This window comes from Puntigrus tetrazona, chromosome 17 (genome assembly GCF_018831695.1).
Source record: "Puntigrus tetrazona isolate hp1 chromosome 17, ASM1883169v1, whole genome shotgun sequence".
Classification (NCBI taxonomy): Eukaryota; Metazoa; Chordata; class Actinopteri; order Cypriniformes; family Cyprinidae; genus Puntigrus; species Puntigrus tetrazona.
This window is the reverse complement of record NC_056715.1, coordinates 7,927,056-7,941,350: the sequence shown is the minus strand read 5'-3', so window position 1 is coordinate 7,941,350 and position 14,295 is coordinate 7,927,056. Positions and strand designations below refer to the sequence as shown.

At 39.1% G+C, this 14,295-nt stretch overlaps 1 protein-coding gene across 1 annotated transcript in view; it reads right to left on the bottom strand.

The window, feature by feature from the left end:
* ttc27 (tetratricopeptide repeat domain 27) overlaps positions 1 to 14,295 on the bottom strand; it is a 67,835-nt gene extending 53,540 nt beyond the window's left edge. Inside the window, exons 1-5 of the mRNA XM_043262818.1 lie at positions 13,865 to 14,295; positions 10,260 to 10,437; positions 8,527 to 8,656; positions 6,591 to 6,731; positions 4,128 to 4,230 (exon numbers count right to left, since the gene is read on the bottom strand). Of these exons, the coding sequence (XP_043118753.1) occupies positions 4,128 to 4,230; positions 6,591 to 6,731; positions 8,527 to 8,656; positions 10,260 to 10,437; positions 13,865 to 13,943 (631 nt within the window). The 5' untranslated portion in view covers positions 13,944 to 14,295. The remainder of the gene's footprint in view (positions 1 to 4,127; positions 4,231 to 6,590; positions 6,732 to 8,526; positions 8,657 to 10,259; positions 10,438 to 13,864) is intronic.

Genomic DNA, 14,295 nt, shown 5'->3' with positions numbered 1-14,295 from the left:
CCAGTTTGCTTATTTCTCATGTGGCAACCTCCATGTGCACTCAAGCACAAACATTTTACATTTTCATCTCAGGGGTCCCAGGGCTCTGGTGCCACTGGCCAAGTATACAAGCCACCCATGCCGGTCAGACTCGGAAAGCAATTGCAAAGCAGCTATTTCAGACATTCCCTTCCACACAGCTCAGCCAGCCAGATTAAGGACAAAGCAAACCTGTATAGCCGTTTGTGTAATGAATTTAACAGTCCAGAGGATTTGAGAGGCAGGTGTGTTGATTGTTTAGATGTAGCCATTCCTGCAGCAAATTGATGCCTGAAGGCCAAAAGATTGTTTGTATGTGTGTGTGTGTGTGTGTGTGTGCGCGCATGAAGGGTAAAACTGGCATGTAAAGGTGGGTTTCCTATAAAACAGAACGGTTACAAAAAATTTTAATGAAAGCTGAGCAGTTTCTGTCTCTCTGTCGAATATCGTGTTGTGCTCTAAGCATGTGTGTGCATGCGCATCATTGTTTAGATATAAATGAAAGCCTCGATTAAAGCGGTTCATCACATAAATAGATCAAATCTCTTGACAAGACTTGAATTCAACAACCGTTTGAGTCAATTGGACTGTAAGGCCACGTTCGAGAAGTTGGAGAGGAATTCATCTCGTTTGTGAGACTGCTGTTATTTGTGAAGTGAATATTAGATATTGTTTGTTCCTGCTGATCGATACGCTCTGCTTCACAGTGTTGGTAATCCATGAACAACTAGCAGTTAGTCAATGCTAATTTTACAACTCTGCTGGCATTCAAGGCATAAAGGTTTAGAGAGATGCTCTTGCAGATCACAAAAATTTATTTGCCCCTGACTTTTAGCTGATTGGTTCCACACAAGACAGTGGTTCGGTTTTTTTTAAAACCTATTTAAAGGCTAGAAAATAAAGCCTCTTTTCATGAATGCTAATCAATGCTTTTGTCTGAAATCGCAAACTGAGCATTCTGAATAATCGTCGAGTAAATTGTTGCAAAAAGTAAAGTGAGCTTTTTGTCATTTAGTTTCAACTTTGTCGATGCTTCTGCTAAATAATGAAAAAAGCTATATTTAAAAAGGCTGGATGTGTACTTCTTTCTGCTTTGTTTAAAATGCAAAGGCAAATTAAACTTTAATTAAAATTGTAAAAATCCATAACGGAGAAAATGGCTTTAAAAATGATAAACATTGCACTGATAATGAAGAAATAATTCACCCCAAAAATTACACTTGCAATCTACTCCCCCTCACGCTAATGTTGTCTCCCTGGTAAACATATACAAAGCTGAATAAGAGGTTTAAGTACTAGTTTGTCCGAGAAAGGTACAGTGAATTGGCCTTACAACTTGTCTGAGCGTGAGTGAGTTGAGCTGACGGACAAGAAGAGTGAGGTGAAAAAGACAAGACGATGACGGAAGAGTTTTAAAACGAAATGCAAAAGCACCTTGTTAAAAAATTTGGATTTTGAAAAGCGTGTTAGCCTCCTTATTTTGTTATTCATCATATTCAAAGCCTATAATACATTGTATAGTCTATTTTTTATAGTTAGCCTATTTGTTCCCCCTAATTTTTAATCTTGGGTAAATTATTAGGTATTTTATATAGCATGGTGTATTTTCATTCGTTGTGTTAATAAACGTTCTACGTTGTATTTTATTGTTTGATGTCGAATTGCCACTATCGTACAAGTGAAAGTACAATTAAAAGCAAAAGTAACAGGCGCAGCCCTCACAGGTTATTTAAACCCAGAGAAAGACGACAGAAAACTCAAACGATATTTCCGCTGTTGCCACACGTTGATTAACTGGTGAGGAAAAAACTTCAAGCCAAATATAGAGAGACGGAAAGATAAAAAGGAAACAATAAAAAGCATTATTCTACCTTGTGTATAAAGTCTATGACCACATATTTAACTGCATGTTATTTCCACTGAAAACGATATAAAATGGCCCAGCAGTCAAAGTGTCGGCTACAGTGAATCCCTGGCGATCCCCTAAATACCCCACAACTCTCTGTGAAGGACAGCGAATGCTTTTGGCAGTCAATACTGGAACCGACAACACACCTCAGCGAGGTGTTATTCCAGCTTTGAAAGCTTCGCAAATATAACATCATTCTGCAAATTCAACCTTGCGTGCCACGAAAGACAGGAGTGATGTTTGGGGTCTTCTGAAGCAGATCCACTCACCAATACAAGACAGAATTATCGCCTACATCCTCTTGTAAATATCGCATCTTAACATCTCTGCTGATTATCTATATTGGGGTGTAGCTGATGCGTGTCTGATTAAAAGGCAGCACAGGAAACTCATTCCGAAGGCACAGGAACCCAATTAAGATGCTGCTTTGCTGCAGAGCTCATCATTTGGTCTGTGATTCCCTGGTGAATCCACATTAACATCCAAAACTCTTCAGAGGAACGGGTCTATATCCTGCCGCTAAAGCAAGGCAATCTTTGACTCCCTTTTTTCTCTCCTCACAAACCATTTCAAGGGCATCTACAATGAATGCTTCAGTTCACACAAAGTATTAAAAAGGAAACCGCCGTCGCATGTTTGATGCCGAGACCTTTTAATTTCATCAGTAATGGTTTGATACATTGGCAATTCGTAGCATTTTCAATATTGAATGAATAAATATACACCAAGTAACTTATTGGCAACTCAGCCTTTATTATTATCTGACCAACTGAATGACTCCCAATCAACTCTTTCAGATAACGATCCATCCATCCATCCATCAAATATGTTATTGGTATCTTATTTATATCAATTTTGACAAATGTATGCTGCTTAATGTTTTGCCAAGGCAAGTAAACAAAAAAAGATATTACTGACCCAAACATTTTGAAAATGTATTAAACGCATCCATATGGAGTGATTAATACACAGCCATTAAACCTGACTGTATGTGAGGGTTGAAGCAGGGCCGTCTGACACACGGGTGTCATGTTATGTTAAGTCAGAGGTGACATAATCCTGAGGAGTGTGAAATCCTGTTCCTAAAAACCTAAATCCTTCTAAAAACAAACAAAAAAAATGAACAGAAGTAATGAACTAGCCCAAAGGGAAATACACACTTAATGAGATTTTCAAATGGCATGCTGAAATATCTAAAAATTTGGCCCCAAAATAATCAGGTTTCTTCCATGTTTATTTTTTGCTGTGTTTAGGTTCATAAGGTCAACCTATAGAACTCTACCGGTGTTAATCCTCTGTTTTTTTAAAGTGGTTATCATTTGAACCCATTGAGATGGTCCCATAATGCACATTCACTTTCCACATGGTTCACAATATAAGATCATTGGTAATAGGTTTGGTCTGAAGAGAGCAAAATCTGATCACAGCCGACAAAAGCATTCAGATCACAAGCCCTGTGAAACCTCAAAGTTACTCCACCTTGTGTCACTGCATCTCCATTTCATACACAAACATAAAGTGCTGACATCATCAGCTCATACTAACGCTGTCACTGTCACCGCACACACACACACACACACACACACACACACACCCTGAATCTCCACGTCAACTCGGGGGTGACATCAGCTTCCTTAAAAACGACCCACTTAATAAGAGCTGACAGCTGTGTCATCCCTCCGCTAAAGAGCATCTCACATCGCTGACATGTGCCTTCAGCAGCTGAAGTGACGTCAGGATCTGAGCTGTGAAGAAATCTCAAATCCTTTTAAACACTTCTGATTCTTATTTACTCCAAGGACTCCTTCCCTCCCCACCCCCCAATAAAAAGCCCACACCCCAGACAGTAAATTAAAAAAAAAAAGATTTTAACAGACAATCTTTAACATTTGAAGAACCTTTCGGTTTCACAAAAGGTTCTTTGTAGCTAAAGAAGGTTCTCAAATTATAAAAAGATAAGAAAGAAAGGGTTCTTTAAAAGAACCTTTCACTGAACAGTTCTTTGTAGAATCAAAAATAGTTCTTCTAAGGCATAGCTGCACAGTGTTCTTGATCGGTCTATATCGAAAGACTTACATTATCTCTAAAAATCAACTTCTTGAAGAAAAGGGAGTTAGTTTAGTTTTCCCTCCAGGACTCTCTTTGCTGCACTGCAATCTCAGGTAACAAGAACTACGTAACAGTGTGCATGTTTTCTTGCCTTTCTCGATACAGCTGAGCACGAGGTTGAGGAGCTGTGGGGATCTCTCCTCTAGTATCTGCTGATGTAGACTGACATATCGCAGCGTCCACCAGGGCAGCAGCTATTTACAAACACGCAAACAGAGAGACAAGAACACAAGTTACATTCACACTACAGAAATATTTTGTGGATGGTTATATTTTTGAAAGATCTCCATTTAAAATGTCATTTTAAAAATGTAAATGTATTCCCATGTTGGCAAAGCTGAATTTTTAGCAGCCATTACTCCACTCTTAAAAGGTTCGGATGCTTATTATTTGTGGAAACCAAAATATTTTTTTGGATTTCCAGAATTTTTTTAATGAAAAAAGTTTAAATTAGATTTTTTATCTTGAATAAAATGCATTGTAACATTATAAATGCCTTAACTGTGTCTTTTGGTCAATATCATAAATTTTTCAACAACAACAAACACCTTACTGACCCCAAACTTGAACATTAGTGTACAGTACATTCACGTCTAGATGCTCCCTATGAATTGAATTTTGTTGAAGAAATGAACTGTAATTTTCTAAAACAACATACTGTTAGTTCATCTGTTCTAGACAAGCAACATTTATGCGTCATGACTGGAGAGCAAATGTTGTCCACTTTCACTCAAACAGTCAAGTATGAAAGGAAAAAACCCTGAAAAACCTGGCTTCGTTTTGTGTACGCAAACAAACTCACAGAGCTGTTATGTTTAGAGAGAAGCATTCACTAGCTTATTTTCACACAACACACAATCAGTCAATCCTTATGCTGATGTATCTGCCCTGAAAATGACCAGAGTCAGAGTTTGTGTTTGTTTGTTCTTGCACTAATGAAATAACGTTCTGGGACATGAAGCAGCGGGAGGTTTGGGGGGGGATGGGGGTGACACGCTGAGCCTCTCCTTCTCGCTCAACTAATCGCAACAGAAATATTTTCATCCCTGTGCTTGTAGTCGTACAAGAAGGAGAAATAATAAATATATAAATGCATTAGTAACGCCTGTCTGACCACATAAATATCCACAGAAGGGAGGGGGAAAAAGACACATGGTACAGCACAACAGTTATAATACTGTAAAAGAGTGGGAAAATAAACAGTTTAATAGTTACAATTTAATAAACCTAAATCACAGCAAGAGACTAAGGCTATACCATACTGCACTGAGAGAGAGAACAGTGAGATTATGATTTTGAACGCATAAGAACCACATCTCTCTCTCACAGAATTAATCCTATTCTGACTGACAGCATGAAACAGCAAGAACGACACCTTCAGTTCTGCTAACGATGATTTTTAGGGTTTCTGAGAAAGTGGGAAGCACGTTTAATGCATAATGAATCAATCGATGACGTTATCGACGGGCTGATCCCGTGGAAGCGGGCTGCATAACTCCTGTGACTTTGCAATTAGCACAATTAATGTCTATACTGCGCATGGCAATGAATTGGTTGTTACCATTCTTCCAGTAATGAGCCATAAACCCTTTTAGAACAGAACTGAATCATTAATTGACACACGGTAGGTGACATCAGAGAATAACATTTTAAATATTAGTCGGTTCTTCTAACAAAACAACTGTAGGGCTAATGAAATATTTAAATTAAGTTGTATGGAATATTTTTGCTGTTTCATGACATTTTTGTCATGCATGGAGCTTCATGGGTTTACTAAACACTTACTGATCATTTAAAGTGGCATTCTAAAGTTTACAACAAACATTGCAAAAATATATATTTAAATGCTTTGCTTTCGAAACTTCAATACTTAAAGTAATAAAAAACCAAAAAACAAATATACTGTGTGTGTGTGTATATATATGTGGGTGTATGTGTATATGTATGCATATTTGCACATTTTTATGAAATTGCACTTTTAATGTTTTAATGGGCCAGCAGTTTTTTTTCCTCATGTGAATATAAGAATTTGTAAACAAGAATACAAACAAACAGTCATCCAGCTGGATCATGTAATAAATATGGGACACAAACAGTCTAATGATCTGCCGATGTGTAATGGGTTAGGCCTTGACACACACACAGCCAAAAGACAGCCAACCTTGGTCATAATTTAACTGTTACTTCTGACAGCCTCATAATTCTTTCTCCTCTCTCTCAGTAATGCTTAAAGGAGCATGGAGTCACCCCTTAAACATATGGGAGGAAAATTAAAGTGACACTTTCTTATTATGAACACAAACAGCACCATATTAACAGTTCAAGTAAACCACAGAACACTCCTTGACCCTAAAATTAATTTCCCACCGATAATCAGTTTCTCTTATCTTGTTTTAATATTAATTCCAATCAATATATATATAATCTACTTGGTATGTCACCTGATATTGTCTCGCTGCTGCAGTGCAATGGTGTATCGTCTTGTGGGTTTTGCAAACCAAGGTGAACTCTACTGCATTCCTGCAGTGATGCAAAAAGAGATTGTGTATCTCACCTGAAGGGTCTCCAGTTTGGCGCCGCAGTTGACGAATATGACTCTGGTCAGCAGCAGCAGGAGGGGGTTGGAGACTAGACCGTAGACAGACTCTCCATCCAGCTGAAGATTGGACAACACGGCTGTGTTCAGGGCTGCAGGCTGTGTGCGAAAAAGAGAAATGAGGAAAGGCAGAGAGAGCGAGAGTGGAGAGAAAAAAGATTAGAGAAAATTACAACTTCTCACAGTATTAGGGACATCTAATATCAATTTATCATAGTTTTACAATAATAATTAAAACTGCAGCAACTATGGTATTGAGTTAAACTGTAAATAAAGTACTAATTAAGTCTTAAATTAAACCACAAACTTCATTTTAGTTTTCTCATCTACTGTTAAAAAAAAAAAAAAAAAAAAAAAAAAAGTTTAATAGCCGATTTTCCAATTTGTTTTTATTTACTTACTGCTCTTTTTTGTTGTGAGAAAAGAGGAAATTATAAAATCAAGAGTAGCATTGTATGCAATACATCACTTGCTATATTTAGGTTTAGCACTATAAAATAAACTATGAACTTTTAGGGTCACAAATACATATTCAATTTCTAAATTCAAATTAAACTATTTCAACAGAATAAACAGAACAAAATGACTTCATTTAAAGAGTCTCAGGACCTGTTTTGATATTTATTGAATTGATTTTATGAAGCTTATATTCAGGCCCTACTGATGGTAAGTGCTTTCGGTCCATCCATCTCTCACCAAGTGTGCTGCTCTCAGTCTAATTTAGAGGGCCTGTGCTCTCTAGGACAAGGCTGATAAATCAGCAGCTTTAGAAAGGTGTGAGACAGCAGAAAGTGTTACACACACACACACACACACACACACACACACACACACACACACACACACACACACACACACACACACTCTCTCTAGGGATCTACAAGGCCTCCGTGGGGCATTAGGGAGAAGAATCTCTTCACCTCTGCATAATTAGGAGCCCTAAGAGGTTTCATTAGCAACCCTGCAGCCCTCGACACACTCATTATCCAGAGCACTGACCTGCCCAGAGTCGCCATCTCCTTCCGTTCCATCCATCACGCATGCATCACATGAGCTTTTAGCCATTTTTTTTTCCTTCACCCATTACAAAAGTGCTGATATTACCAAAATACTACTTAACCTAAAGAATACACACACTCTGAAAAATGATCCTTGAGGTCAACCAGATAATATAAAAAATTATAAATACAAATAAATCTATAAAATATCAAAATGAAGGAATACACACACGTACACAGAGAACAGGTTTTTTCTGCTCCTCTGAATATGATTGGCAGTCTATTACTTATTTGTTTCAGAGCAAATAGTTTTGGCTGAAGGCAAAATTTCTTCATGCTATTATATTGTATACAGCACATATGTAATATTAATGCTGCATATCAAAGCATTGATTTGTACTTCTGACTGAATTGCCTAGCAACTTTTATAACGGCTGCTGTTTTCGCTGTTTATTATTTATTCATAATAATGATTTAAATATTACTTGTGTATTTTAAAACTAAAGTTTTATTGTGAACATGAGATTGATCTTAAGAATGAATGCTGTATCAGATGCAGGTAATCACACTCAGTACAGCTACTCAACAATTCTTCGTTACTGTATCTAAAGTGACATTTTTGTGTTTTTTAAAGATACTTCTTTGTTGTTTTTTTAAGTACTTACACAGTTGTGCCATCAAAATATTATAGAAATGCAGCATCACACTCCTTGCTGTGCGACATGACTGTATACCGGCATGCTGTGATTATACAGCCATATCACATTGTTACTCTCATGTGATACTTCTCATATTTAAGCTCATAAACACACACACACAATGTATTGAATACATTTGGACAATTACAGACAGCGACACTGGTTGTGTATAAGCACAGGTGCATCAGGGTACTTTACCTGCGAGTATTTCTGGAGCAAGGCTTCAGGCAGATAATCAGAGACATGGAGCTCAACCGGCGGCCCGGTCCAATTACTCTGAACGAAAAGGTTCAGACATGCCACTGCCAACGCCAACAGAGCAGCTTCTCTACAGCAGACAAGACATCAGATTCAGAAACATGCACGTTTGAGAGCCGATGTCATTATAGTCACTGGATTTATTCATCTGATTACCACCACAATTTTCCATCAGGTAAATGTTGTTCATTTCTGAATGTTTATTTCTGCCCTCGGACTACAAGACTCTGCACAAACCTGGAAGAACGAATCGGATGGCTGCAATGTGATGCTTGCTGAAATCAAAGACCTGAGATTGTAATTCTGCTCTACGGCGGAGTCAGTCCCCAGATGCCATTGAGAAAGGACATATTTACATGCGCACACATCCATGCATTCACGTTTCACTGCGATTTACAGAGCTGATGTATTCTCACAGGAGAGAAATGACCGAGAGGCATGAATCTCACTGTACAGTTTAAAATAATACAGAAATGAGAATGCACAAGAACATGACAGAAAGAGAAGGTTAGGACAAAAAAAAAAACCTAAAAAAATGTATCTCTCTGCATTCAACAGCAGACAAACATCAATCTACCTGCATCTAAATCGCTCACCAGAAAGCATCTCTCATAATTCAGTTCACTCCATCCATCTACGACTTTTTCTTGCCTCACTAACAGAAGCCAGAATGAGTGAGGTTGTAGAGGAAGACAAATACAGCGAGAGGGAGCGTGATCAAGCCAAGGAGAGATAAGGCACGGCTGAGGAGCGCAACGCAACCCTCCTTTCCTCAACTCCTTCTTTCTCTGGAGAGAAAGGATGTTAAAGTAGGCTTATCGAAAATTAATAATTTATGCCTGAAAAGAGGGGGACAGTGTTTGAACTCTTCTGTGTGGTTTTATTCATTCTCAACACAATAAAACGCTCCACTCAGCTGAAGCCACAATCAACCCGCTAAAAGTCCTTACGTGGCGCTGCACGTCGCACTTGCGGTGCAGTCAGCTTCCTTGATTATAATGGAAGCATTCTAGCTTTGCGTTTCTTGCTCAGTGCGAATGTGCAAGCGTGTGAATGAACATTCTGTCATCATTTGCTGTGTGTCTTTCATCTAAAGAACACACAAAAGGATTTTTTTTTTTTATGTCAGTGTTTTTCTTTTTTACCCATTAACCCATCAATAACTCCTCCACAGAAACACTGTATTTACAATAAACAGGCTGAACTGCCGTTAAATAATTCGTAGCCAATTACATTAGACAGTACAAATAAAAACCCATTAATCACAATAAATATGACATTTCACTCCACAGAACAGAACTCATTTAAATAGCGCTGTTTAACTGCAAATCCGCCGCAATAAAAGGCGAAACCTCAGTAAGTTAACAATAAGTGAATCTAATTGAGGACATCTTTAGGCAGCCATCTAATTTAAATGAATAATACAGTTTCCCTAATTAAATTACTCCTCATTTGCATTTAGATTCTAATTCATTTGATTAACTTGCATAATTTCCGTGTTTAAAGCATAGGACACGTATGTGCCTTTGGCATTTAAGAGCAAAAGGCATATTTCTCATTATGGCGAAGACCACGGAGCTTGATAGTGTAAAACAACAGTTAAACATTCTGTGTTCTTTATACAAGCACAGTTAAAAACGGAAAGCCAGCCATCATATGTTCTAAATCCTTACCTGTCGCTCCTCTGTTCTTCAGCGGCATCGCTCAGGTAGGACAGCACCTGTCTCTCCAGATAGGCCTCAATACTGTCATCTTCTTCAGGAGCACCTCCCAGCAGCACCTGCACCGCAGAGCTGAAGAGCACTGCCTCGAAGTCTCCCTCACAAACCAACTGCAGCAAGGACCCTCCATCTAAAACATACACACAGACACAAGGAGAGAGCAGCTAAAGACAGCATTCAAACAAGCCAATGCGTTTACGGTTTGTTCCAGAAAGCCACGTTTTAGCACAATTTTCAAAAGCGCCAGTGCCTCACGCGGAGACCAACGCGATTCTCAGCTGACTGTCAAACTGAAACGAGAGCAGAACACTCCGTTCTCAAGCTCTTTAATAAGAACTCGACTACGAGCATTAGGTGTACAGTACGCGTGTGGAGAGGTTTAAAATATGACACTGGCTTCTAGATGAAGTTACAAAAAAAAAAAAACCAATCGATCGCAAAAATACATTTGTGAGATGAGCCTAGGCTTTTTCAGCTTGAAGCTCTAACAACTTTACACAGATATGCCACAAAGGATCCTACTTTTTAAAGTTACGATTCGTTATGGTGTCACTTTTGATGACACTCCGCAGTCTTAAGTGTTTGACACGTTATTAAAAAAAAATTTTTACCTGGAAATTCCACAGAAAACAAAAAGTTTTACCATTGGTTAACTATGTTTAGTTACCATATACCGTAAAGTGAAAACTACAAGTAATTTCACTGTGCTGTTCATTTTAAGCCTGGTCACAAACCATTCGGTTTCCAGACATTACCTTTAACCCTAAAACACAACACAATAGAATCCATCATTCATCAAATACGGATAAAACCTGTGAAATCAACACTTAAAATCCTTTACAGCAACACACAATCTTTTAACACACTAGTAACTCACTAACTTTTCTTAGAGTGGACGTTCCCGTAAACCCTGCGTTACACAAAACATATTTGATATAATTAATTTGTTTCGTCGTAGTACAAACAAACTCAGAAATGAGTAAACGAACACCCATGTCTACCACGCAAATAAAACAGAAATTCAATTCCAGCCATCACCTCCTCGGGATCAAAGTCAAATTCAGTTTCAGCCATTTACTCCCTCACTTGCATACTAGCGGAAAAAAAGGAAGGAAAATCATAAACAAAAAAGGAGAGGAGCAGCAGTACGCCTCCATGAAATGTGCGAACCGTGAAATTAAATAGTTCATTGTACACAAAGCACCGGCCTGAAAAAGCATAACAAAATGACTCTCCCTCAGAGAAACTGTTTATTTACCAAACTTGCAGTTACTTCACGGCATATTTGCAGAAACATTCACCAGACACACAAAAAAAAGTCTCTGCTATAAAAAGTCAGAAGCAAATACAGAAGCAATTTTTTTTATATATAAACCTATGAGTACATTATATATGGACAACTAGACTTAATTAAATGGAAACTTAATCGATTACAGAATTACGAACAGCCTCAAACTCAATTTGGATTACATGCATCACTTTACAGATACAAAATGGTGCCACTTCTGATACGAGTGAACAAAGCCGCACTATTTCTAGAAGAACACACCGCTTCCAGCCACTTCTTCAGTCGCTGATCTCTTCTGAGGAGAAACTGGCGTGAATAAATGTGACTGAATGAGGACGGACTGAAATAGCTTTACTGAAGATCAGATCGACAGATCTCAGACGCACTATCCTGTGAATTACACATTAATCACTCCTGGGGTTGATGTCCATGAGAGAGGGACACACACACGGGAGGAATGAAGTATGCAGTGTAGGATGTATACAACTGAACACTTACTGACAATATTCAAAACACACAGCTATTTGTTACGCCAATAACAGCACATTAAACTGACAGAAGGATGTGGGAGATGGATAATGTATGAAATAAGAGGCCGGCAATAAAGCAATCATGAATCCTATCATTTAGGCTAATGGGGCGTTCACACAAGGACGCGTTCCCTCTGCGTTCATTCACATGTGTGACTTTGCCCGAGGTGTTGCACTGTCAGTTTTACATTTTAAAACGTTTGCACTCAGAAGAAACAGTTCGTTTTAAATACTTTTCAAACGCCAACGAGTTCGAGTCAGAGCTTGATTATTCTAATGAGTCAGATAATTTCCTTAACGACCGCTCTGTGGAGTAACCAGTTCATTCGAGTCATTGGTTCACAAATCAGATCTCGGCGAGTTACGCTTGTGGTCAACTGTGGTCAACTCAATCGTTTTATACGGGTAAGCCGGACGGGCTACGTGCTGAATTTTGATTTCGTAAAAAAAAAAAAAAAAAAAAAAAAAAAAAAAAGCTTATAAACATGCTGCGTTCGTGGACTGAACTAGAATGCATTTGCTTGATTTACTAAACGAATGGGCTTTTGTAGGAAATCGCACTACATTTGCAGCGCAGTATTCGATTCACTAAAAAGAACCGGCTAAAATAATAATTCGTTCGGTGTCCGAGTCCGAACTACACTGTGCTTGCTTGATTCACTATAAGAATCGGCTCTTAATAGTCTTTCGCGCAGGAACTGGACTGTGCCGCGCTGTTTTGCGATTCACTAAAAAGAACCGGATGAAAGAATCATTTTTCGGAATCTACATGGATTCACTAAAAGAATCGGTTCTCAAGACTCTTTTTTTTTGTTCAGGAATCGAACTACATGTCACGCTGTATTTATTTTTTATGTTTGTGCCATTCATAACCAATAACGAGCCATTTATTCGTTTTCTAACTACACCAACATGCTTTTAATATAATAAAATAAGCGAGTCGTCACAGTCGTGCTTTAGAGAATCGAAGTATATGCTTGCTATGTTTCGCGTCGTAAAACCTGTAACTGTTAGCGGTGTTGCGGTGCCGAGCAAGAAACACCAACTTACTCTTCAGTATTTAATACGGCATTCCGTACGCATCGACAGCTTCTAGAACCGATAACAACCAACACACCACTTAATCGTGAAACCTTTAACCGCGGCAATAATTCAGTTCCGGTGTAATAACATCATTAATAACGACATCTGAAATGCGCTGCGCTCATTCCAGTTGTCATTAAGGCGTCCTGTGTGAACGCCCACTTAAAATAATGCACGCACAGGAGTCATGCAAGGTAAGGTAGGCAGGTGCAGCCCGGCTTTGTTCTTAAACTGAGAGCTAAATAACAGCGTATCTTCTCTCACCTCAACATCAACAGGATACACGCGTCTCGATGCGCTAAAGCTGCACACACCATCCCTCCACGCAGTCAACGCACAAATAAAGAAGTAATGCTATTAGCACGCTGTCAAACGCCGCTCAGTTCACAGTCAGCGGAAACTCACGCCTGTCTGGACACAGTCCCGTGCGTCGGTGCGGCGCGGAGTTTTCAACACACATGCGGCACATTTAAACCACGTGAGAGTGTGTAACGTTAACTGCTGCGTCCAGCAAACCAACCAGCACACAACAATAACTGCGCAGATCCAAACACGACTGGAGGACACTATCCACATCGGCCATCACCATCACCATCATCATCATCATCATCATCAATACAAAACCAGATCAGCTCAGATGCGCCGCTGTCTCTCACCTGCGGTGCTGAAGCCGCTCTGTTTCCAGTCCGGACTCTGTCCGCCCAGAACCGCCGCCTCGAGCTGCAGCATCGTCATCCTCGTCAACCCTCAGCGGAGAAATGAAACACGCGGCACGTCGCTCAAGACCTGCTCTGGCTGTGAATGTGAGGTGTGAAGAGTTCGTGTGCTCACTGTGATGTGTTTGATTTCTGCCCATGTGCTGCAAGTGTCATCAGTGAGCAGCCATGACAGCGACGTGGTGCATTATGGGATACTTAATAAGGCAGCACAGCTAAGGGAACGTCGAGATTTGACCAGACGCTCAAATGGACGCAAAATAAAATTCGTATTGGTTTACTGTATACTATTGCAATAACATCTGGCTTTCATGCGGATTCTAAGTATAATTAACAATTCTATTGTGTTCTGTTTTTTTCTGTTTGTTAAA